Source organism: Pelophylax lessonae, assembly GCF_965119305.1.
Source record: "Pelophylax lessonae genome assembly, chromosome: 1".
NCBI classification, from domain to species: Eukaryota; Metazoa; Chordata; class Amphibia; order Anura; family Ranidae; genus Pelophylax; species Pelophylax lessonae.
Window position 1 is genome coordinate 606,209,441 of NC_138768.1, and position 27,646 is coordinate 606,237,086.

Genomic DNA, 27,646 nt, shown 5'->3' on the forward strand with positions numbered 1-27,646 from the left:
GTTGTCTTGTCCCATTGGCAAATTGGGACAAGCTAGACAAATGACTATATGGACAAAGGGTATTTGATCAGTCATGACGCTACAAACTGCAGCTACAACATGTGAGCTCATTATTACAAGGCAAGGCAAATAGACAACACATGGAATATAACTATTACCTAGTTAAAAGCTAGTTACCTAGCTAAAACCATGAAAACATTTGAAAGTGTGCAATGCCTTTAATTTAAAGAATATACCAAAGAGTGAAGGTGAAAATGCCAAAGAAAGGTCCTTTCTCTAAATTTGATTTAAACACCCTTGTCAGAATTATTTATTTGATTAAATCTGTGTTGATGATTTGTGGCTTGGGAAACATTTACATATGTGGTGCCAGACAGATCTGCAGCAAGTGTATATACAGCCAAAAATACCTGCGGACGTGTTGTAACAGCACTCACTTTTGCTAAAGTTACAGTACCTTAATTAACCTCTAATTATGTCTAGTGAAGCTACACCAGAGTTTGTCTGGGATGTCAGGTATTAATCTCCACACTTCCAATAACATCTGGAAAAATATTTAGTCTCAGGTTCCAGTATTGAATTTCTGAAAATGTATCCTTTTCACTTGACAGCAGTTTGTTATTATAATGTGTCAGAAACCAAGCTTGATGTAGAAGTATTTCATAATCCATTGACAGAAGTATGGCCCCCTCAATACTTTACTATAATAAGTACACCTAAAGGACTTCTTACCTGAAATTAATGTGACTTAACAGATTGACTGAATGGCACTTTTATTTTAAGAAATTGTTTTCCTCATTTATGAAACCTGGTTTTAAAGGGTTCTGGTGTAAAAGAAAAATGTGTTTTGTGCAACCAATTTTTATGGTTAACAAATAAAATGCCAAGCTTTACAGCATGTGTCAAACAAAAGGCCCGCAGGCTTAGTCCAGCACACCAGGCCATTTCATGTGGCCCTCACACCCAGGGCTTTTTTTTCAGTTGGGATGGGGCAAGACTCCATTCCCCTACCTCTGGCTCTTGCCCTCGCCCTGGCTCCCCGCTCACCAATTCCAATTGTAAACATAAAAGCCTTCTGTGGTTACAAGGACAGCTTTCCTCTCAGCAGCTCTAACAGATCCCTGCACTCACGGCAGGGACAAGGGTTCTGGTGTAGTGTGGTCATTGGTGGGATGGGCAATCATGTGGTAGGCTGCACTGTGATACCGATCTGTGCCCAGTTGCAGAGATTCCAACCAATGATCTTGCTGTAAGTGAGAGAGAGAGGTGGAGCCACCTACACTGAGAGGCGGTACTAGAGCCGGGTAATTTTTTTTTATAAGGTAAGATGCAAGGAAGCTTTGGGGGAAAGAGGACGGAGATGATGGCTGTGGAGGGAGATGTATGCAGAGGTGGGGGATAGGGGTAGGTGGTGCAGAGGTTCAGAGCCAAAGAGGGGTGGAAGTGAGATGTGGACAGCTTCTGAAAGAAAGCTGAACCCTGCACACTCCTGAACGTTATGATGTCGGTAGCGCACCCCTAAATTCTGCATTCTGTGCATAGGGCACCCCTGAAATGGCACTCTGTACAACAGCGCACCCTTGAACTCTGCGCTCTGTACATAGGGCATCCCTGAATTCCGTACATAACGTACTCCTGGTATTTCTTGTTCTTTTAAAACCGTCCCATTGTTAGTGGAATTTGACCACACCCACTGTATGATGTGGTTCAGCAGTGGTGGAGTTTCTGCACCTATTCCCTGAGGAAAAACTCCTGGATATACTTATATAGTCTTACAGATAAAAGCGACCCTTTGAGGGCAACCATAATGCTGATGTGGCCCCATTATTAAATTGAGTTGGACACTCCTGCTTTACAGGTTGCTATAAAAAAAACCCGCTCTTCCACATTTCATATATGTTGTCCATTGACACATAGATTTCGCATGTATCTCTCATTAGGGATAGCCAGTTCGAAAGCACATGTTTAGCGTTTGTTTCGCTACATATACTCCCCCCCCCCCCTTGTCACATATCTCAGGAGGATGCAAGAGCTCATTTAGCATGTTTCCTGGAGTTTCCATTTCAAGGGAACACGCTCTCCTCTTTAGACATATGCTGGTGCCTTTAATTGTTAATGCATCTGTCAAATGCAGGTGCGTTCACAGCCAGATTCTAGTGTTCTAAGCTAGTGTTTGTATCCTTATTTAAACATTAATTGTAATGGCCAATAAATTGGTTGAGCTGTCACCATATAAGACGGTGTACTATGTAACAGTACAGTTTGAAAAGATGGTTTATGCAATTAAAATGGATCTTTCAAAATGTTCAAATGTAATAGCAAATGCTATGTTTTGCTGTGCAGGTTAGCCAGTGGACCCGGCTCTGTGAAATCAGCATCCCATTGGCTGTGGAGAAGTTTCTACTAGAGCCATGTGCAGAAATCCCACCAGAAATTCTTCAGCTTGAGAAAAAACTAGGTGAGCCGGTCAAGGTTCATAACGATGACAAATTAAGAAGGCAGAAGATGCAGCAACAAATGAAGACAAATGACAATGCAGATGGACAAGGAAGGAAACAGGACCTCTCACACAAGAAGTCTCAAAAAACATCCAGCTTGGAACTGGCAACAGCTTTATCTAAACTGAGTGTCAAAGAAACAGTTTCAAGAGTCGCACGAGAGCCCTCTAACATCAGGAAGGCGAAGAATGCAGATCTTCCTCCTTTGGAGCACGTGTTTGCTGAAGGCCTCTATTTCACTCTGACTGATGTTGTTCTATTGCCATGCATACATCAGTTCCTGGTAAGAAATTTAGTTGTCTAAAAGCAGGGACTTTTCAAATACATAAACATAACCTAATAAGACGGTAAGATTAATATTTGGTAATAAATATCATGTATGTTTCATGGTCAGAGCAAAGTTACTATGTCATAATTAATTGAAGAGACTTGTTGCAGATTAGCACTTTCAATAACTTTGTTTTTGGCTGTGGCTCTTGGTCACAAAGACAAGCTCAGTGAAGGGCTGGAGAGGAAAACATACTTCATAAAAGCACCAAGAAAGCATTAAGGCCTCTTGCACACGATACTTCTGTTTGAGCATCTATTTTTTCATCAGTTTTTTTTTTTAAATGTATTTTCGCGCATATGCGTTTGCGCAATTTTGCGGAAACGTATTCTCATGTTCTTGTTTTGTGCATTATGTAAATGGCCATTTGCGCACATTTGTGCGCATTTGCACACATGAGGAGTAAATTACTGCCCAAAAATGCAGATTTTTCTATTTTCTTACTGAAGAATGTTTGGCACTCGTTTACGCGCCTGTGTGTATAGGCACATTACAATGAATGGGCTCTATTTTAGCTCAGAAAAAAAAAAGCTGTACTGAGCTTTTTTTAGGCTGCAGTGTGCAAGAGGCCTAAGAAGCCCTTTTGCTGATTTGTGATGTTTCCTGTAGAAGAATGGTAACATCTGAGGTAATGTTAAAGTAGATGTAAATCCACTTACTAAAATCTCATGAGTTTTAAAAACCTATATGTAATTTCAACATTTCAATTTCAATAATGTTTTTTTAGACCTATCAATGCAGCTTTCTACTGATCCGACTATGAAGGTCCTTGTTCAGGCACTTCCGTTATGTGTGGACAACTGTTTCCTATTTGTGCTCCCTCACTGTCGCATTGTCACGCATAGCCCTGTTTAGGACTAAAAGCAGCCATACCAATACACCATCCACTGGCACTGTCCAGAGCAATTATGTGTAGCCCACACTGGAGCACATGCATGTAGACAGGAAGTGGCTGGAGGGCATAAGCATTGAAAAAATGGGCAAAACTGTTTGAAAGTTTTTAAAAATTGGCAGTTGTTTATGATACAAAGTGTTTTCGCAAACTAAATGTCATCCAGTTATGGGTTACATCTACTTGAAAGTGGAACTCCAAGCATATATTGTATAAAAAACACAATGCAGCTTAGTATTCTTCAACCTCTTGGCGCTGGCGCCTCCTGGCCCTGTAAGAGGTTTAGAATGTTGGGAGGCAGGGGTGGGGTTTATGATCATGGGACAGCCGTGATTGGCTGTCATGTCGGCCACATGATCGGAAAGCCGCCGGTAACTGTGTCGGGAGCATGCTCTCGGCACAGCTCTATTGGCACCAATTCACGCAAATATGTGGCCTCACGGTGCCAAGGCCCGACCGCTGAGAGGCCACACATTATTAAGCGTACTGTATTTTTAAATGCAAGCAGTATAAATTATAAATACTTGGATTTGACTTGGTATTAGCCTCTATACAGCAAAGTTCAGAGGGGTAGGAGGGAAGAAACAGCACAGTCAGGTGTGCTGCAGTGCAAGCAGCCATGCTAGTAGGAGGAGAGAGCAGTGTGGCAGAGACTGAAGCTCATCAGTGTGCTGCTTCTTTTACTGTCCAGTCACAGGTTGGGGTGGTGTAAGTGAAAGCAAAACTGTGGCAGAGAAAGATCAGGGCCCCTTACCTGCTAGACAGGGCTGTGCTGTGTAAACCTTAGTATTAAATTAATAGACATGCATATTGGATGTTACTAGATTGTTTTAAATGGGGAAAATATGATTCACCATGGTTCAATAGATCAAGTTAAGTATTCCTCTGGAAGGTTCACAAGGTTTTCAGCCTTAACCTGAAAGTTTTTGAGGGTCTTCACAGGATTTTCTTTAGGGGGCTTGAGTGGATTTTTATCAATACCTCCCTTTTATAAAGATAAACTTGCTAAGCTGTCATGGTTAGCCACCACTTTATTTCACTATAAGAACTATATACTGAGGGCAGCTGTTGCTTACCTGAACTATTGATGCACAATATTGTTGGATTTCAATTACGGCCAAACATGGGTCAGCGATCCTGTATTCCAGCCCATCCAAGTTCAACCCTCTTTCTTCACATGCACAGGCAACATTACCAAAACCAGAGGCGGAGAACAGGTTTTTCTGTCCGAAGACAAAAGGCAGGCCATACATTATACATTTATTTTCATTCAACCAGCGGATTGAACGAAAAGAGAATGTGTAGATTCCCCCATCAACACACTTGGTGCTAATGGGGGTATTTTTCCCATAGCATTCTGCCAGTGGGGAGCTCTGCCCACCGACACAATTCAATGATCGATGTTGCTGGCTATAACTAGAGGCACTGATCGTTAAAGAAAAGCACGACAGGCTGGTTGTACTCAAGTCGATCGATAGATTGAGTTATGTATAACCAGCTAGCCCATACATGGATTGAAATTCAGCCAGTCCCTACTGAACCAGTGGAATTTCGATCCATGTATAGCCAGCTTTACAGTTGTATAGACTCCGTATCTGCATTTTGTTAAAAGCAATATTTTCATACTAGTGCTCATGAAAGATCATATTACGGGGACACATGATAAATCCGACTGAAACTTGTGGGTTATCTCAGCTCTACATGGGCTGACATGTCTGTTTTGAAAACAAAGTCATTGTATCTGATATCCTCCAAAAAAGTGTGAATTTTTACAGTATATCAAATGTGCAACTTGGCTAGACTGCTGTCATGGCTGTGCTGTCCATTTTCACACGTTGTCATCAGCAAGTGAGGTTACTCGTCTCTGTTCAATAATGTAATTTATAAAAAAGTTTATTAGCCTAAGGCAGTCCATACATTAGTTATTTTTTTTCTTTCAACCAGCGGGTTGAAAAAAAAAAAAAAAAAAACTGGAAAAGGGGGGGGGGGGGGGGAGGGATCCGCGCTTAGGATAGAATAAGGTATTGGCTGCTGCCCCCCTCAAGGGTGTAGCTCAAAGAGATATACAGGAATATATGGGGGGGGAAGGTGAGGTAGATGGCGCTGCCTATAATAGTTAGTATATCTTAAATAAACAATTGGTAAGTAATAACGTAAATTGGTAGATAATAATGATATTGTACTGTATACAGATGAACAGCAATAAATATATACAAAAAAATGTGCAAAATGCGAAGGGATTTGGCAGATGGGTGTCAATACATAAAGTGACTAGCGTGGCTGAAAAGTCATGAAGAATAAATAATGCGTGATAAATATATAGAAGTGGTACTCCGATAAATTTGACCAAAAAAGTGCAAGTGCAAAGGCATATATAAGGTGCAAGGTGAACACTAAATTGGTATATTGGCAAAGCAGTGCAAATAGACAAGTGAATCTAATAAATAGAAACACTGTGAAATAGGGACTGTAGTTATAAATGATAAAATTTAAAAATGTAAATTAACAAGTGATAAATTCAATAAATAGAGCCAAGTGATCTTCCATAAACAATATGGATATGGGTAAGGTGAATGGTGCTATATGGACCAAACCTAAATCATATAATTAATGGTCACTAGGTGATGGGTAAAAAGTCCATTCGGTACTATGGGTGTTGTTTCCCAAAAACTGAATCGATCTTAGGGTGGTCCGTTTCCAGGGGTGCAGGTGAGGAATACAATGTGCTCCCCTTATGATCTAGCCCGCACTCACCGGAACTCCGTACCCCTACAGGGATATAAAGCGTTGTACCCTCCTGGGCGAAATAAGGGGAACCTCTTTCCACTAAGACCTTCAGTATAGGATATCCAAGCCAGAGACACCTCTCCAGATAGGGTACTTTCAAAAAGACTCCAGGGGACATCAGCGTTGAATCAGGGAGAAAGGAGAGTTGCCGGACCATATATAGAAAAAAACCTCACCTTCCCCCATAGAAAAGAAAAAAAAAACTGACCTGATTTCCGCATCTACACACTCGAGGTGGATGGGGGAATCCTCCCCACTGATTATATTTTGACAGTGGAGAGACTTCCCTGCCATCAGAATACACTAATCAGCATTGCAGTCTATAGTTTGCGGTGCTGATTGAGTGGGAAAAATCCGATAGGGCTGTTATAAAGAAGTCAATTAGTAGATTGACTTCTGTACCAGCACAGTGCCCATACATGGATCAAAATTTGGCTGGTTCAGCAGGAATACATTTATGGCCAGCGTAACATTGCTTTTTCAAGTGTTGAAATAACAGCCTTTCCTTTTAGCACATCTCTCTATCTCCAAGACTGGGTTACCTATGGGATCCAGCAGTTTATAGATTATATTTATAGACTGTTACATAGCTAGTGGTAACTACTGGATGGAAATAAAAAAAACATCAATATGTTAAAGTAATCATAGATTTTTGTTTTCTCTTTATTAAGATACTTTAGTGGAAAACTTGCGTAGTGGATTATACAAAATAACTCTGCTCTAAACAAATGTGTAATAGCTTCTAATGGAGGAGTTGTTTAGCTCTTTAAATATAAACTGTTAACGTTTTTTCTTAAGTGGTTAAGCTGTATGGAGTTGTAATAGTCAAAACCAGGGTTGAACTCAAAGACCAGACCCCCTCTGCTTTTAAAGAAACCTGTACTGAGAGAAGTCATTGTGGCTGTCTCTGGCTTCACTCATTTCTGAATCACAGACCTGGAACTGAATTTGGAGCCTAAAAATCAGTTTTCTTTTTTTTTTTAACTAATTCTTTATTTAGGAAAAAGGGCAACACAAAAATAGTAGACTTATAAATACCATGAAGTACTGATTTGCAACTAGGAGGCATACAATACAATAGCATGAATACAAATAAGCCACTGGGGCATAAGTAACGTCTTCAAGAAATATACGTCTCAGGACCTGTTCCTGGTCACAGAAATGGTTATAATAAGACTAATGACTTCCGTTTTTCAAATGCCTTTATTTAACTTTTGTTGTGTAAATCTTCAAACTTACATAGTTACATAGTAGTTGAGGTTGAATAAAGACAATAGTCCATCCAGTTCAACCTGTGTAGGTGTGTGTGGCCGTAATCATTTCTCATACTCCTTAATGTTCTGATCCCTGAAATGTACGTCCAAGAGTCTTTTGAAAGTAGCCATACTTCCCGCAGTAACTACCTTTTGTGGTAGAGCAATCCACAATCTTGTAGCCCTAACAGTAAAGAAACCCCTGCGCAGCCTGAGGTTAAAACGCTTCTCCTCTAATCGTATGGCCTCGTGTCCTCATGCAATCCTTGCGACGGAATAGATTTTTTTCTATGCTGAGATTACCGTTGAGGTATTTGTAAATTGCTATCATGTCCCCTCTCAAGCATCTCTTCTCCAGGTAGAATAAATCAAGCAATTGTAAACGCTCTTCCTAGTTAAGGTCCTCCAATCCCCTAATTGCAGTAGTTTAGTTGCCCTTCTCTGGACTCTCTCCAGCTCCAACACATCCCTTCTGAGGACCGGTGACCAGAACTGGACAAAATACTCCAGATGCGGTCGGACCAGAGTTTTATAAAGTGGTAGGATTATAGTTTTATCTCTGGAATACTTCCCCTTCCTTATGCATGCTAATATCCTGCCGGCTTTGGCAGCTGCAGCTTGACATTGCATGCTATTGCCTAGTCTATCCTCTACTAAGACTCCCAGATCTTTCTCCATTTTTGATTCCCTCAAAGGTTCCCCCCCCCTAAAGTGTATTGTGCTTTAATGTTTTTAGTTCCCAAGGGCAAAACCTTACACTTCTCCACATTAAACCTCATTTGCCATGTAGTTGCCATCTCTGTTATTTTGTTCAGGTCATTCTGTGAGATATCTGCCTCATGTTGTGAAGTTATTGCCCTGCCCAACTTTGTGTCATTTGCAAAAACTGAGATCGAGCTAATGATCCCATCCTCAATGCTGTTTATGAATAAATTTAACAAGGTTGGTCCCAGGTCTAAGTATGCGTTATTTATTACCACCCTTTGGACATGCCCTTTTAGCCAGTTCCGTATCCAAGAGCAAACCTTGTGGTCGATGCCTGCAGACCTTATTTTATAAATTAAGCGATTGTGGGGAACTGTATCAAACGCCTTAGCAAAATCCAGGTACACCACATCCACAGGTCTCCCCCCTATCTAGCTCACAGCTCACCACCTCGTAGAATGTTAACAGATTGGTTTGTCAAGAACGCCCTTTTGTAAACCCGTACTGATTACTGCTGATGATGTTGTTGTCTTTAGCAAACTCTTGGATATAGTCCCTTCTCATCTCCTCCAGAAGTTTACATACTATGGACGTCAGGCTGACCAGCCTATAATTTCCCCGGACATGCCTCTGCCCTTTTTTGAATATCGGTATCATGTTAGTTACATAGTTACATAGTAGGTGAGGTAGAATAAAGACAATAGTCCATCCAGTTCAAACTGTGTAGGTGTGTGTGGCTGTAATCATCTCACATAGCCCTTAATGTTCTGATCCTTGAGATGTAAGTCTAAGAGTCTTTTGAAAGCCACCATACTACCCGCAGAAACCACCTCTTGTGGTAGAGAATTCCACAATCTTGTAGCCCTAACATTAAAGAACCCCCCTCGTTGCCTGAGGTTAAAACGCTTCTCCTCTAATCGCATTGTATGTCCTCGAGTCCTCATGCAATCCCTTCGAATGAACAGCTTTTTTTCTAAGCTGGGATCCCCATTAAGATATTTATAAATTGCTATCATGTCCCCCCTCAGACGTCTCTTCTCCAGGGAGAATAAATCGAGCGATTGCAGACGCTCTTTATAGTTAAGGTCCTCCAATCCCCTAATCAGTTTAGTTGCCCTTCTCTGGACTCTCTTCAGCTCCAACACATCCCTCCTGAGGACTGGCAACCAGAACTGGACAGAATACTCCAGATGCGGTCGGACCAGAGTTTTATAAAGTGGAAGGATTATAGTCTTATCTCTGGAATACATCCCTTTCTTTATGCATGCTAATAATCTGCTGGCTTTGGCAGCTGCCGCTTGACATTGCATGCTGTTGCCTAATCTATTATAAACCAAGACTCCCAGATCCTTCTCCATTTTTGATTCCCCTAAGGGTTCCCCTCCTAACATGTATTGTGTTTTTATGTTTTTAGTCCCCAAGTGCAAAACCTTACACTTCTCCACGTTAAACCTCATTTGCCATGTCGTTGCCAACTCCGTTATTTTGTCCAGGTCATTCTGTAGGATATCTGCTTCATGCTGTGCAGTTATTGCCCTGGCCAATTTTGTGTCATCTGCAAAAACTGATAACGAACTATTGATCCCGTCCTCAATGCTGTTTATGAATAAATTGAACAAGGTTGGTCCCAGGACTGAGCCCTGGGGCACCCCGCTTACTACCTCAGACCAGTCTGAGTATGCGCTGTTTATTACCACCCTTTGGACACGGCCTTTTAGCCAGTTCCGTATCCAAGAGCAAACCCTGCTGTCGATACCTGCAGACCTTATTTTATAAATTAAGCTCTTGTGGGGAACTGTATCAAACGCCTTAGCGAAATCCAAGTACACCACATCCACTGGTCTACCCCTATCTAACTCACAGCTCACCTCCTCGTAGAATGCTAAGAGATTGGTTTGACAAGAACGCCCGAGTAAGCTTTCCTCCAATCACCTGATACACTTCCCGTCATAATACTGTCAACATAGATCAGGAACAGTGGTCTAGATATAGTTTTACTAAGTTCTGTGAGTACTCTCGGATGTACGCCATCCGGGCCTGGTGATTTATTTGTGTTAATTTTATCCAGCCTTTCCCTGATTTCACCCTCTGTTAGCCATAGTGGCAAGTCCTGCGAAGTACTGCTAACCATACAGTCCTGTTCAGTGTACCCCTCCTTTTCCTGTGTAAAGATTGAGGAGAAAAAAGTATTAAGCACGGTTGCCTTTTCAGTGTCCTCTGTAATCATCCTCCCATCATCGTTATATATGTGTGCAGCATGCTCTGCCCTAGTTTTTTTGCTGTTGATATTTTTATTTCTCATGGTTCTTTTTACTATCCTCTGCTATTTGTCTCTGGAAGTTGATTTTAGCCATTTTGATTTCGTATTTACATTTCTTATTTCCTTCCTTGTATTGCTGGTATTGCAATATAGCCGATAATGTGCCCTCCGATATATATTTCTTAAAGGCCATTTTCTTCCCCTAATAAGTTTTTTAACATTACGGTTTAGCCATCCAGGTTTGGCTTTGTCTCTTCTAAATTTATTTCCCAAAGGAATGCACTGCGAGATGCATTTGTTTAATATGTTCCTAAAGCATTCCCATTTTTTCCTCCATGGTCAGTGTTCCTAGGGTTTGGTCCTAGTTTACCTTCTCCATCATTGAGCACAATTTGGGAAAGTTTGCCCTTTGAATTTTAGGGTTCCTATGTTCCCCTCTTGTCTTGCTATATTGTTATTTACGCTAAATGTGATCATCCTGTGATCGCTAGAGCCCAGGTTGTCCCAGGCTCCTACCTCCGAGATAAGGGATAATAATTTATAAAATAAAAAACAAAGAGGGTGGACAGAAAATAGGAGAGGAAATAGAGTATGGGATCAGGGAGGACGAGGCGTTGTCTCCCCCAGTCTGCTTCAACGCCAGTGTTGTATTTTGAGGAAAATATGATACAGCCCAACCTGCTATTGGGAAGCCAAGAGTGTGTGATCTTTGTAGAAGAAATATGGCATCCAAATCTGCCAATAACTCTCCTCCTGGTCTTTCATAGCCATAGTAAGATTTCCATATGCTGGATATTTGCAATTCTGACTTGCCAGTGCATGTTTGTGGGGGGTGATAAATGTTTCCACATCGCTAGAATGCAGGCTTTTGCATTAAGGAGATGTTTCAGCAAAGAATGCTTGTATTTCTTGGTGATATCTCCTTTTTTGAGTGGTGCAGAGTCTGAGAACTACCCTTTCTTTGAGCTCACTGCAGCCTCATGTATATACATGTGAAGCATAAGGGAAGAGGCTGCAGTCCCATCAGTAATGAAAAGCCTCACTGATGGACCTAGATATCCTATGCCTCCACTATGGTTAAAACTGTTACCCTACACTCACTGGAGGCTATTCGCCTCACCCCATATATATATATATATATATATATATAGTAACTTCATTCAAGGCCTGTAAAGTGGGACTCTGTTTTGGGTCTTCGACCCAGGCCAACTTTTCCCCTAACACACCATTATGGAACAACTCGATATTGCCTCATTTTTATATTGTACAGAACCCACATATTTGGGCCAAATTTAAAATCACAAATTGTGGAAAATTACATTTTAATGCCTCTTCCCCTTCTTTGTTCCAAGTACAATATTCCACCCCACTATTATTTCAGACATCTGTAGCTTTTCCCATGCCTTTGGTAGTCAATTTTCTCAACACCCCCTGAATCTTGTCTACACTGATCTTTAACTGCTGCTCTGTTCCGGTCGTCTCACGAAACCGACATTGACTCTTTACAATCATCTCCTTATGGTTGCACTTCCGGATATGTCCTCTCTCTGGCAAAAATGGTTAACAGATGTTCCAGACATGGACACTGAGGATTGAACGGACCTATAGAATTCACCATTTTGGCACCTAGTATCTATCTGAGCTTCCTATAGATCATCACATTGGTGCTCATCCAGGTATTTGAGGTGCTATCGAAATAATCTATATCTTCCTTCGCCACATCACATGTGCTCCCCTCTAAGGCAATGGGCACTCACCAGATGTTAACGCCAATGAGACTTTATATGCATGGGTATTTTCTCCACTTCTCTCCAACTTCACTCCACTGGCCAATTCCTTATTAGGATACCAACTGGACAGACACCCCTTTCATTGTTTGCTGGTATATCTCAGTGTATATTTCCAATGACCACCATAGAGACCTAGTGCCTTCCTACAAGCAGTCTGATCCCTGGAGAGAGGAAACTGAGGAGGTGCTTCCTTGTGCTTATTTATCTAATCCTTTAGACCGGTCCCTGTAGAGTCTTCTTCCTCATTTTAAGATCTCAATGTAATCAAGATGTCCATGGAGGTGATAACACTGAGGCACAGTCCACCGCCGGAGCTGGGGGAGCACCATCTGGTAACTTTTTTTAAGAAGTCTTCAAGGGCAGCACCTGAGAGATAGGCTCCTCCTACCTTAATTTGGGCAAACTGTTGCTAGCAGGAACAGAATGATACAGGAGCTAAATAGTTCTCCTGTACGAGTCTCCCAATGGCCCTTGAAATTCTGTGCTTCATTTGAGCCTTGCTATAACAGAGAGGAGTTTTCGGTGTGACCAGTAGGGGTCGCTGTGGTTTGGTACAGGAGAACTATTTAGCTCCTGTATCAGCCAGGTCCTGCTGGCAACAGTTAAGAGTTATTTTTTTGAGAGGTCTTAACTCTTTGAGAGGTCCTATTTTTTTTAAAAGGCCTGCCCTTGTTTGGGCTTGTCTACTTTCCTTGAAAACTTAACATAATAGTTTTGTAAAATAAAAAAAAAAATAAATAATAACGAAATAAAGTCTAGTGAGTCTCATTGAGAGGATAATATAAACTGTATGAACCTTCTGCATTCAATACAGACCAGTGTTTAATGGTTAGCATTCTCAATTCACTGATTGTGATAACTGATGTACCTTTTTTGCCATTAAAACATTCTCAAAAAGATCCATCACTCTTTCAAATGGCTTGTGACATGGTCACAAACTATGTCAAAGCAAAGTATCTATGGAGATTACCATTAAGGGTGCAGAACTATCTATCTCTCTTGTCTTGTGTGATTAATACTGTGAATGTCCATGGCTGTTTGCGATCTTACATTATACCCATAATTAGTTCTAGAAACCGAAACCTGCCAGCTTCTCAAAACAATCTTTCACATTGAAGATGTTAAGATTCCCTGACTTTCACTGTCCTCAATGGCTGCCACAAGCCTTAAATGAGGAAAATCTACTGCAAACTATGATGGTTGTGAGGCTCCTGTACTGTGGTTTATGGATTGTACCACTGGAAAAGCTGACAATATCAGACAGCTGCTTCATATCAAGATATTGTGAATAGAGCAGTAATGAGGAAGCAAACGACTGTTACACCCACAGCCAGATCAGGCTGAGTAGACAGAATGGCGGAGTAATGGTGCAATACAGGGTAGAGAAATAACGTAAGGGTAACAACGGAGCCAGACTTTCTATATATCACAGTTGCAAGCTATGTGCATTTTGAAAGAGGTAATTGGGTGTCTAGCATTGGATGATCTTCCTTCTGTATCAGAACAATATGGAGTCACCTAAAAATCAGTGGCTCCTTTGAATCTGTAGACGCAAAAAAGCTAACACATTATGAATTTGATTGAGGAATGTATATTTTTACAAAAAATTACGTTGTTCATTTAAATGTATAATTTTATTTATAAATGTTATTTTTAGGTCAGATTTGGCAAAGGCAACTTTGTAGTATGTAGTTTAGCTGCATTGATTATTTCAGTGAAGAGGTTTAAAGCAGTGGTAAACCGCATCAAAAAACAAAATCGGGCCCGGGGCAGTTTAAGTCATAATGTGCATCGCATACTAGCACATAATGACAGACTTACCCAGTGGTGGGATTCAAAAATTTTAGTAACCAGTTCTGACTTTCAATGCACAGTGACGAGCGTGCCCGCTTTCAATGCAGAATGACCAGCGTTCCCCCTTTCAATGCAGAATGACCAGCGTGCCCCCTTTCAATGCAGAATGACCAGCGTGCCCCCTTTCAATGCACAGAGACCAGCGTGCCCCCTTTCAATGCAGAGACCAGCGTGCCCCCTTTCAATTCAGAGACCAGCGTGCGGCGTGCCCCCTTCAATGCAGAGATCATCATTTGTGCCCCCTTCAATGCAGAGATCATCATTCGTGCCCCCTTCAATGCAGAGACCAGCGTGCTGCGTGCCCTCTTCAATGCAGAGATCATCATTCATGCCCCCTTTCAATGCAGAGACCAGCGTACTGCGTGCCCCCTTCAATGCAGAGATCATTGTGCCCTCTTCGATGCAGAGTGAACAGCGTGCCAACTTGCCAAGCCCCCCAGACCAGTGCACTTGACTTACCTGTTGTAGCGGCGGCTTCTTCTCTTCAGTCCCCGCGTCTCCTCGAGTCCTCCCGCGCCCCGCCTCCTCCTCGGCCAACGGAGGAGGATCCGTGTGACAATAGCGAATTTTCATTCGCTATTGTCACACAGTGGGTGGGCTCGGGGCGCACTGCTCTGCGCCCCGGGTCCACCCTTTCCTACTAGAGCCAAATTTTAATAGGCAGGGAGTCGGGGACTGTCTGGGAGGCGGCGGCCTGGAGGAGAAAGGGGTGACGTCACTGGTTGCTAGACGCTAAGCGGCTCTAGCCTAGCAACCAGTGCAGTGTGTGAGCTCCGGCCGCCTGCCTGCAGAGAGAGATCGCCGACAGAGGACAGAGAGAGCAGCAGAGCGGTCAGCGGATCAGGAGGATGATATACAGATGGTGATGGTCACAACTCACAAGACGGCTCTGTGAACTTCCAAAAATTTAGTAACCGATTCGGCGGAACCAGTGCGAACCGGCTGAATCCCACCACTGGACTTACCTGAAAATGAAGCCCTCCAGTGGCATGCTCTCACTGCTGAAGGCGCTTCCATCTTCATCCAGTCTTCTTTCTGGGTTCGCGGGCATCGGCTATCTGATTGGCCAAGTCAGCAATGACGTCACTCCTGCGCATGTTTGCGGGAGTCGCTGTTTACGGCGTGGCTCTAAAGGAATGGCACGGGCAATGACGTACCTTTAGTGCATGTGCTGGTGACATCACCGGCTGCATCTAAAGTAAATATAGACATTTACAGTACCTATGGGTAAAAGTCGTACATGGGCGTTTACTCCCACTTTAAGAAACACAAAAAAAAGAGTGAGAGCATCTAAATTGCCTTTTTTTTATCTTTTGTGTCTGGAAATTCACTTTTGCCATATTAACATGTTCTAAACCAACTTGTAACTTTCTGTTTGTCTTAGGAATGGGGTGCATTATTCGTGCCCAGGGTTGAAATAGAGGATTTTGGCTGTGCAAGAGGCTTACTATACATTTTACTTTCCTTACAATTCAAGCAAGTTTTCAGAAGTACCTGCTATATACTTTTAAAGGAGATAGGATAATTGTGTCCTTAACACCACTTGATGAGAAAATGAGATATGGTTAGGCAATTAAACCTGGGAGCAGATGCATGTAGCATAGACTATAAGAGAGTCGGGTAGTCCATTTCATGACATCTCTGACAGTCTAGTCTGGAAATCTTGACAGCATGTATTAGAATTTCATTGGCAGAATGTGGAACAAATGATGTTGACATTCTTGAGAAAAATAAGTGGATGCAATTTGATATTGTGAAGTAAAGAATGAGTCATGTCATTTCTAGACCATTCTCTCGTCAAATAAAACATGTTTGATGACGTGTGTAATGCAGAAATGTGCTAGTACATTGTACCTGGAATAAAAGATAGGCTTTTTTTATCTGCTATATTGTCTTAAAGTAAACCTTTTACAAATCCTGGCAGTTTATACTGAGTGCACAATTCAAAAATGCTTTAAACCCATCTCCAGGCAAATATCAACCTCTCTACCACCCATGCACAAACTTTTTTTTGGCCGGCTCCATTGTTGTGACATCATCATGCTGCAGACTGCTGGATTCTGACCGGGTAGTCAGTACAAAGTGGTTGATTTACTATAATTGGAGAGTGCAAAATCTAGTTCAGCTGTGCATAGAAGCCAATCCTGTTTTTTTGTCAAAGCTTAAAGTGTAACTCGACTTTTGTTGAGAAAAAATAATCTCCCCCCCCCCCCCCTGGGTAATCTCTGTACATTACAAGGAATAAAAAAACTTTGTTGCAGATTTCTACCTTTTGTTATTCTGAAGAAATCATTGTTTGTTCCTCTGTGCCTCTGTGCTAAGTGGGTCTAATAGGAGTGGTTTAATAATTATCATTCAGCTGTGCAGCTGCAGAGCACTAGTGAGGAAATCTGCTGGGCCTGCATCCCCTTAGATGTGTTTCTATTGGGAGTATCTCACCAAAAATTAAATTTGTGATGCAGAAATCTGACTTGTATCTTAGGCAGACTTCCGGGAAATATGGTGAGCCAATCACACAAGCAGGAAATTATGTTTCCGGGGTGTGTTCTGTGAAAATTCTGTGTACAATGTACCTCCAGGTAGCCATATTGCATTGCATTTTCAGAAAATTACAGCGGCTGCAGATTAAAAAGGAAAAGTAATTTTTAATAACATTCAATTACAATATGACTTGTGTCTCAATTGTATAAGCTATATTATTTTTTCTTTGTTTGCTATTTTTTTTTTTCACAAAAGTGGAGTTACCCTTTGAATGAACAAGCTGAAGTTAGAATCTGATTGGCTACCATGCACAGCTGAACCATATTTTGCACTCTTTGGTTTTAGTAAATCAACCCAAAGTGTCCAGATCACCTAGACAGAGACCCAGGATCCATTATATCATGTGACCACGCACTTGGGTAAGTACTTTTGGCTTGTAGATTGTTAGTTAAAGTGGGGTAAAGGATTTTTTTTTTTTTTTGTGGGTTGCAATCTGGGACAGAGTTGAGATGTAGGCAGCAGATGATTGAAGTAGATCCTGCTACATAAGGGTAGGATTGCAATAAAAACTTTTTTTTTTTTTCTTGCCCTGCTGTAATATGTAGCCAACAGTCTACTACGTGGGTCCTCCGATGCAAATAAATTATGCACATAGATATAAGGTACAATGTTTCACATTCTTTTACCAAATGTTTGTAAAGTTTGAAAACGATTTGCTGTAAAAAGCTTGCGTGCAGCAAAAATATGCACAGTTTTACAGTTTGCCTTTGTATATCACGGTATCAGCTGTCAGCCTAATAAGCTATGTGAGGAAATCCACTTATTTTGTGCTGTCTAAACATCACCTGCCTCAGCTCCTCTAGGGTATTCGTGACATGTCTGAAAAGTCCATTGCTTAGAAAAAAACATACACTGAGGTTAATAGACTGTAAAAGCAAATATAGAAGCATTTCTTTATAATAGTAGCTGTTTGACTTTTAAACATCAAGGACCATCAAAAATTTATGAAAAGTAGGTTATATGGTTTCAAATGGCATAGTTCACACCAGTGCTTGCAGTTCCAGTGCGCTCCAGTTCCAGAAAAAAAGGTAGGATATGCTGCATTTTTCGTGCACTGGACTGTACTAGAACGCTGTAAAACGCATCAAAAACGCACATGTCCCTATTTAAAGTAGAGTTCCGGACTAAAAAAAAAAAAAAAATTTTAAGCTAAAAATACCCCCGGGACAGTCAGGGCTAGTGCACAATAGCCTCTGAACTGTCCCCTGTTTCACTTACCTGTAAGAAGAAATACTTACCTTGATGAAAATGTCTTGTCCAGCGCTGCCATCTCAGGTGTGGGCAGCTGAAGCCGGAGCATGTCCTCTTCATGTCCTCTCGGTGACGTCGGAGTCCCAGAATGCCCTGCTCGTCACTTCCGGTGCAAGCGCATCATCCCTGCGCATGCCCAGAAGCTGTTCAGCAGGAAATTACATGCCTGCACTGGAAGTGACGAGTGACTCCGGTGCAGGCGCATTGACTCCTGGGATCGATGCCGCTCATCTCCCAAGAGTTAATGCAAGGAGGAAGGGACGTCGTGAGCCGCGGCCGCAGAGGGACGAAGAGAAAGGAAGATAAGTATATTTTCATTAAAAACAAGGTAAGTGAAACAAAAAAAAAATTTTTAATTTTAGGGTGGAACTCCGCTTTAAGGGTAAGAAAAAAGAGGTAAGAATAATGCCCTGGACTGCATCAAAAATGCACCGGAACGCATCAAAAAACGTGCATGCAGAAAAGCATCCAGAACACATCCGGACTGCATTTCTATGGTGTGGTTAGTGTATATTTGCAGGCAGTGCAGTGACAGTTCTTAAATTGTTGGACAGACCTGACATATCCAGACATTTAGCACTTGAGTGTAACCTTCATATTTTGTGAACTACATGTGTGTATTTGAATGTATACGTGAGTGAGTGTATGTGTAAGTGTGTGTAAAGAAGTTTGTAATAGGTCCTTTTGAGAAGCTGTGAGAGCTGTAATATTACTGGACCTTGCTGGAGACTGTCTCTGGGTTAGAAAACACCCCTAAAAGCTTTGGGACTGTGACACCCCTCTTTTGGGTACACATTTGTTACTGTTTACTGCTGAAAGCGCTGTTGAGTTGCCTTTTTGGAAAATAAAGACTGTTTTGAATGTTTATTGAACTAAGGGTTGGGAAAAATGGACTTTAGAGGCACAATTATTAAAAAAGTATACATTTTTTTCAAAACTATTAAAAATAAAACTTACATGTATACATGATAGGAAATATAGTGTCAAAAACACTACATAATTAATTGATTGACCTATCCCACTTCAGCACTTGTAAATCAGACTGATGGGGGGAAGAACCTGCTGTTGTTATAATATACAGTGAATTAAGCTTGACATGTTTCACGATAATACGCTTCTTCATGAGCCTATTTTCCTTTGTAATCTATTCTTGTAAGTTTTACAGGGCCAGGCAGCTCAGATAAAAATGGGATTTATAGTTATAAAAGTTGGAGCAACGCTCAAAATATCTATATAGAGAACCAATTGCAAAGTATAATTGTCCTTTGTTGAGTGGATGTATAAAACGAGGTTTAGTATATAGCAAAAGTAGGTATTTCCTCCTATGACTGAGAGGGCCCCAAAGATGTGCTTGGTATGCTAGCGCTAGTCTGATTTTGTCCCAGGAAATGGTAATCTGTATAAGGTTCAATAGTAACAAGCTGACAGCTGGTGGTATGGGCAGTCGACTGTGCCTCAAAGTCCATGTTTCCCAACCCTCAGTTCCATACACACTCTAACTAGTAGGACGTGGCACTTTCTCCAATTTGATACACAACCACAGTACTACCCTGTGTTAGTGTGATTTGTCAATTTATCTAAAGACAGTTTTGATCTATAAGGACCAAGGTCATGAAGTGGATTCTAGAAAAGATGACTACCACAGACATAGTTGCTATCTGGTGCTTTTTGAATAGATTGCCATTAGAGAAGGGCTCCCTTAGACAGACTGGGTGAATGGGCTAGCTTCTTTTTCGATTGCAGATCCCCAGTGGGTGTACTTTGTCTTGGCCCCTAAATCAACATTTGATTACAAGCGATTGACGGCTGAGATATTGCTCAGGCTGGGGCCTCTTACAATGAGGGGGAGCTGTCTCCATGCTGGTGCTTTTACAAGGCTAAACCTTCCCCTGCGCACCTGTATAGCTTGATGCAGCTGCTTTAAAACTAGCTATAACGTGAGATGGTGGCCCCCCACTAAGATTGTTGAAAAAGTCGCTATGGAAAGTTTCTGTGTTTTTCCAAAGTAACTGTACTATTGGGTGGCCCAGGCTAAACCCCAACCCTTCGATGAGATGGCTACCATGGTGGAGTGATATAAGTGTACGGAGGGCTTCCTAAGGGCACCTCATTGACAACATCTGGAATCACTTTTGAGGGTGTAACTCTACAGATATATGCAGATCTGGCTGTTGAAACACTAGCAAGAAGGATACTGAAACCATTGACCATTGAGCAAATGCTAATATATATTTTTTTCCTCTCTCTTTCACTGGCCCCTGCAAAAGAACTAGGCCGAGTAGCTGCCTTAATAGTCGACCATGGTCCTAGTAAACTTAGTGATCTATAATGTTCGGGGTTGAACACCCCTAGTAAGAGATACAAGATAAACAGAGAGCTTCATCAATGTGTGGCAAATATAGTTTTTCTGCAAGAGATACAAACTACACATGGATAGGAAATATAGGGCGCTGATAAAATATATAGTGTATACCATAAATAAAGAATTAATTCCCTGATGAGGTATGTCTTTCTTTGTTTAATTCTTTATTTATGGTATACACTATATATTTTATCAGCGCCCTATATTTCCTATCTATTCATTTTCATTGTTTACACTTTTAAAACCTTGAGGCAGCAGATAAAATTATCTTTAAGTACTCTACCCCATTCACAACTAAGCGCCTTCACTCACTCTTTACTTGTTCACAAACTACACATGCCTCTGGGTGCAGAATGACCTCTCAATACTATTCCACCTGGTTTTATGGAAATTCTACATTGAATCGTTCGAGAGGGGTTGCCATCTAATTTAATAGTAGTACTTTGTTTATGGTAGAGGAGCAACTAGCAGATCCTGAAGGGCGATTCTTGTTTTTTCAACCCCTTTAGCTCCGGAATGTTTCACCCCCCTTAATGACCAGGCCATTTTTTGCGATTTGGCACTGCGTTACTTTAACAATTGTGCGGTCGTGCGACGCTGTACCCAGATACAATTGATGTCCTTTTTTCCCACAAATGGAGCTTTCTTTTGGTGGTATTTGATCACCTCTGCGGTTTTTAGATTTTGCGCTATAAACGAAAAAAGAGCGACAATTGTGAAAAAATAAACACTATACGTTTTGCTTTCTGCTATATAACATTCCCAATAAAGAAAAATAAAAAATCTATTTTTTTTTATCAGTTTAGGCCAATTTGTATTCTGCTACATATTTTGGTAAAAAAAAAAAAAAAGAAACCGTATTTTAATCGGTTTGCGGAAAAGGTTTCGCGTTTACAAACTGTGGGATAGATTTCTAGCTTTTTTTTTTATTTTTTGTTTTTTTTTATTAGTAATGGTGGCGATCAGCGATTTTTAGCGGGACTGCGACATTGCAGCATACAAAATCTGACACTAAAGGCCCGTACACACGTACCGATCGTCGGCATACAAACGTCGGTGGACGAAGGATCTGCCGATTGTACGCGTGTTAGTATGGTGCCTCCGACAGATGTCTGCGCACAATCCGCGGACAAAAGTCTTTCGTGCAAACATGAAAATATTTGTATGCCGACACCAGAACGGACGATTGTTCGCCTGTCAGTACACAATTCGGCCGACAGACCGCAGATTTGCAAGACTGGGCATGCTCAGAAAATAGAAAACACAGGGAAAGTTAACCATTACATGACATCACTTCTGCAGTCGGCGGACAAAATTCTTGTGCTGTCCTTGTGCTGTCTTTGCACTTTTCAGCAGACACCGACATCCCGGGGAGAAAAGAGGAACATTTGTAAGCCGACCATCGGTACGTGTGTACGGGGCTTTAGTGACACTTTTTGGGGACCAGTGACAGTAATACAATAATCAGTGATAAATAATGTTACTGTATAAATGACACTGGCAGGGAAGAGGTTAATACTGGGGGTGATCAAGGAGTTAAATGTAAGCCTAAACATGCTTTCTAATTGTGTGGGGGAGGGCTCTGTGACAGGCACACAGAGATCGGTGTTTCAGCTTAGCTGTAACACACAATCTCACTATGCCTGTGTGACAAAAGAGCCGCCTGCTTTGTTTACATAGGCAGGCAGCTCTCCTGTCAGTTTCTGTGAAGATTGGGGGAGGCCGGCGGCATTCGAGTCCACTCCTCCCGTGGTCTGGCTTCCGCTGTGTCTAATCACAGCGGGAGCGCGGCTCCGGTGGCGCACATGCACCACCGAAACCGCGTGCACATAATCATGTAGCTCTACGTGATTATGCGCAGCCGAGCCGCCCTGCCACAGTAAATCTGCATGGGGCAGTCGGCAAGTGGTTAAAGGAAGACCATTTAATACGAAATACACGTTCGCCAATGTCTACTCCCCTAATAGAGAAGCAAATACATTTTTGGAGAAATCATTGAAAAAATGAATGACATTTAAAGAAGGAAAATTGATCATAGCAGGAGATCTAAATTTGTGTCCAGACCCTGGGATGGATTCCTCAGGGGATTCCCCCTCTTTACTAAGACAAAGCCAGCAGGAGATTAAGAAATTACTGTCAGAACATCGGTTAGTAGACGTATGGAGAATTAGACGTCCAGCGCTCAGGGATTACACATGCTATTCAGCAGTACATGGGTCCTATTTGAGGACTGATTACATTTTAATAGAACACCAACTATTAGTCTCCTTGAAGGATGTGGCTATCAAACCTATTTCTTTATCTGACCACGCATACCTAGGCATTTTACCTGGAAACTGAATGAACCACTCATTTAAGACCCTAAGGTTATCAAAAGGATAGAACTTGAGCTGGAGGAGTTCTTTGCCCCTAAAAAAAACACCAGAAATCTCCCCACCCATCTTGTGGGAGTCTCATAAAGCCTATATAAGGGGTATATTGATTAAAATGGGAACACAAAGGAAAAAAGAATGGAGAGATTAAATTTACTCCTAAAAGAAATTAAGATTTAGAACAACAGTCCTGACTCAAAGGTATCCCAGAGAAACAGGAACTAATTAGGAAGAGTTGGCAGCCCTTATGGAACAGGATACAAATCATGCATTCCATATGGTTATAAAGGAGAAATATCAATGGGGTAATAAACCTGGGAAGTGGTTGGCAAAAGCCCTTCGGGAAAAGAAAAACGCATCCTTTATTTTAAAGATGAGGGATGAGAAAGGCAAAACAGTGCACTCATCCACAGAAATGGCCAAAATCTTCCACACATACTACAGTAAGTTATACTGCATAATGTGGGTCAGGTAGAAGACCACCTGGAGGGACAAAAGAAAACTCCCAAGATACAGCAGTAACTTTAGGGCCTGAACTTCCAGATGGTACCTAAAGATGGGTTGGCAGAGCTATAATGGGCAATTACATAGGAGGAGGTGATGAAGGCAATAAAAACATGGCCACAGGGAAGAGTCCAGGTCCTGGCAGATACTCTATCGTGTATTACAGAAGGTTCCAGGGGTTTTTACTTCCTAAGCTATGTAAATATCTGAATGCACTTGGAGATGGAGCAAAAATGCAGGCAGAGTCATTGCTAGCCTACTTAACCCCTATTTTAAAGTAGGGAAAAGATCCTATGACCCTCTGCGAGTTACATGCCCATATCATTGCTAAATGTCGATGTAAAGATATTTGCAAAGGTTCTAGCCGATAGATTAGGCCGCTTAATGCCCAAATTAATCCATACCGATCAGGTGGGATTTGTATCGGAATGAGAGGGGAAAGACAATTGCTTTAAGATACTATTCCTTATCCGTGAAGTGGAAAAAAAGAAAGGACCCGGTTCTACTCCTGTCAACTGATGCTGAGAAAGCATTTGACAGGGTAGACTGGGGATTTATGTTTAAGACCCGGTTCACACTTCTGCGTGTGCCGGGTTCGCATGTCATGTCGGAGCGCACTGCTCCGACATGACATGCGATCAGCTGTGCGGTGCGAGTTTAGCCATACTGTTTGTATGGCTAAATTCGCACCGCACCCGCAGCAAAGAAGCACAGGAGGCATTTTTGCTGCCGCATCAGGATCGGATCGCACAGCGGTTCACACTTGTGCGATCCGATCCTGTGCGAACTGCACGATCGCACTGCGATATGCGATCAAACTGGGGGTGTCGTTAAGATTACATTGACACCCCCAGCGGATCGCATATGGCAGTGTGAACTGCCGGGGGTGCGTGTGCGATGCGGGAACAGGCTGCGAATTCGCAGCCTTCCCGCATCGCAATAGTGTGAACCGAGCCTGAAACATTTAGGAATAGGAAGCAAGATGATGCAATGAATTATGGCATTATATCATCACCCAACAGCGAAAATTCGAGTAAATGGAAGTTTATCTTCATCCCTCTAATTACTTAATGGAACCAGACAAGGTTGTCCTCTGTCACCAGTATTGTTCGTACTCGCTCTGGGACCTTTGCTGATGTCAATCCGAGAAAGTGTGGACATCCAGGGTGTCGAGGAGAAGAAGTACAAAGTGGCTGATAAGCAGACGATACTCTTTTTTTTATATCATCAAACCTAGACTGACACTACCCAATGTGTTGAAGGAAGTAAGGAGATATGGTGTATTATGAAACTTTAAAATCAGTACAAGTAAATCAGAGATTCTGAATAAAACCGTAACGCTGAAAGAGCAGCTGGCAATCCAACCTATGTTCACCTTTGTGTGGTGCAGAGAGGAATTGGGATATTTTGGAATTAAATAACATCATTGAAGGCACAGCATAAGGCTAATTATATGCCCTTACTTAATACAATTAAAGAGAACTTAAACTCCCTCAAGTTTAGGCCAATTTCTTGGCTAGGTAGAATAAATGCATTTAAAATGAATATTTTGCCTAAGGTGTTATATTTTAAATGCTTCCAATCACCCTCCCCCAGGAATATTTCAAGAAACTTAAAACTATAAAACTAAATATATATTTGGGCACATAGGCGCCCTAGGATTTTGTATGCTGTGTTGGTGAAAGAGAAGAAAGCAGGAGGGCTGGCACTACCAGACCTCAAAAAATACTATCAGGCAGTCACTTTTTCACGTTTTGCAGATTGGAGGGGGAGGCCCCAGTGAGCCTGGCTGGGGTCAGTGCGCTTGTGGCTGGGATCAGTGCACTTGTGGCTGGGATCAGTGCACTTGTGGCTGGGCCTCCACACAAATTGAGGCCTGCGGCTTGCGGCCCACTAGGCCATGCGGCCAGCTTGGCACCTTCCTTGGAAGGGGTGGCGCTGTGGGGGCAGGTTATTTTTTTGATGGCAGCCATTTAGCGCTGCAGGACCATCAGGGTACCCTGCCTGCTCGTCCCCCGTCACGGCGGGTGGCCCCCTTTTAATGGGAGCTATTTCCTTTTGTGCGGACTTCTATGGAGGGACTTGGGCCCCTTGTTTTTTTGCGGGGTCCAGTAGGTGGTCTATTCATGGGCCCTTGGTTGGCATCCCCCCTTGCAGGATCGCAGTTGGTGGCCCTCCCCTGATTGTTGTGTTTTCCAGGTGACCTTAGTATATAGCGTTCCCCGGCCTCCCCTGCCTTCATCGCTCCATCAGATCCTAAATCTGTCTCGGCCACTGCGGACGCGAGTCACCCTACTGGGTCTGCATCCAAGCACCCTGAGTGCTCAGAAAGTGAGGATGTTTTCCTCTGCTCCTCTAGTCGCGCATGAAAAGGCGCATGTGGATGCACTGATTGTCAGTGCGTGATATGTTAAACATGGCGGAGATGCTGCGTCAGAGACGCCAGTCCCTTTTGGCACCACAGGCCCTCCACAGTGGCAGGGGTGTTCCCCCTTCCTGCTTCCTTTGACTACATTGTCATAAAACAGTGGGATTCTCCACAATGCACTCTTGTGGTCCCTAAGCATTTTGCTATGCAGTATCCTTATAAGGATTCCCTGCTTAAAAAGTGTCCGGTCCCACCTGTAGTGGACTCGTCGGTTTCCAGGTTAAATAAGCTACCTTAATTCCAGTTAAGTAGTCCCCGGCCTTTAAAGATCCAGTTGACAGAAGAGCGGAGGCTCTGGCCCGCCATATGTTCACTGTGGCTGGTTCGGCACTTAGGCCGGTACTTACTATTGCCCTGGTGTCGCAAACTCTGACCGAGTGGGCTAAACTTTTCGCCTGTAGGGTAAACCGCTTCCCCCTGCCTTTACGGAGCTGGCGGATCAGTTGGTCCACGGGAAACAGTTTATCTGTGATGCCTCTTTGGATGCGGCTTCTTTGATTTCTAGGCTGTCTGTATCAGCAGTGGTCCTTCAGCGTATTATTTGGCTGAAATGCTGGTCTGCGGACCAGACTTCTAAGAAGGCCTTATCTGATCTTCCCTTCATAGGGGATCGCCTATTTAGAGCTTCCTTGGATGACCTCATTAAGGAGTACTCTTCTGCAGGCTACCAAAGGCAAGGAGGCCTGTCATAGAGGTGGACCATTTTTCTCGGCTCATAAGAGGCCTTTTCGTCCTTCAGGGTCTCATGACAAGAGAACTAAGCGCTTCAGGCCCTCCACCGGAAGTTCCAAGAGGACCTGCGGACATGACTTCCTCTGCATGAAGGGGCGCCCTAACCCGTATCTGGGATGGGGGGACATTATCGCTGGTTTCCAGATCTGTGGACCTCCCTGATACGGGACAAGTGGGTCCATGAAGTAATTTGGTCCGGCTACAAGATCAATTTTCAGTCTTGCCCTCCAGAAAGGTTCTCTCCTTCCAACCTGCACTTGTCCCCAGATCACTTGCAAGACTTGTTACTTCAAGGGATGATTGTCCCGGTTCCGACTTCGGAACATTTTCAGAGGTTTTACTCAAACCTCTTTACAGTTTCCAGGAAGGTAGGCAAGGTACGTCCAATTCTGGACCTCAGGCCGCTAAACTGCATTGTGCAGGTACAGAAGTTCCAAATGGTGTCTGTTCGCATGGTAGTGGCGTCCCTATATCAAGAGGATGTTCTCGCTTCTATCAACATCAAGGACACCTACCTTCACATTCCAATATGTGCCAGTCACCAGCACTTCCTCCGCTTTGCCGTGGGCAAGGAGCATTATCAGTTTGTGGCGTTACACTTTGGTCCTGCCTCCGCTCCTCCGGTCTTCACAAAAGTGTTGGCCCCGATGCTAGCATTGTTGCGTCAGCGGGGGATCGCGGTACTTTGTTACCTGGACGATCATCTTCTGCGAGTGGAGTCTCCGACTGCTCTGATGGACAACTTGGAGATTACTCTGCGAGCCCTCAGGGAGTTTGGTTGGATTCTGAACCTTTAGAAGTCTGCTCTGGTTCCATCCACAAAACTGAACTATATGGGTCTGACTCTGGACTCGGCCTAACCCAGAGTGTTTCTTTCTCTGGAAAAACCCCATCAGCTTCTATTGTCCAGCAGACAGTCATCCCTCTGGGCTTGCATGCGGGTGCTGGGCCTGATGGTGTCTACCTTCAAGGCGATTCCAAGGCAGATTGTGCCGAACAATGTACTAGAACTTTGAGCGATCAGGCTTTGTCTGGATCATTGGACTATGCGTCTTCAGGTGTGACCGATACAAATTCAGTCAGACAATG

At 42.7% G+C, this 27,646-nt stretch overlaps 1 protein-coding gene across 2 annotated transcripts in view; it reads left to right on the forward strand.

Annotated features, from left to right (window-relative positions):
- GSTCD (glutathione S-transferase C-terminal domain containing) overlaps positions 1–27,646 on the forward strand; it is a 269,194-nt gene that overhangs the window by 98,229 nt on the left and 143,319 nt on the right. For both annotated transcript variants that reach the window (XM_082243685.1, XM_082243684.1), the window contains exon 3: positions 2,344–2,781. In XM_082243685.1, coding sequence (XP_082099811.1) covers positions 2,344–2,781 — 438 coding nt within the window. The remainder of the gene's footprint in view (positions 1–2,343; positions 2,782–27,646) is intronic.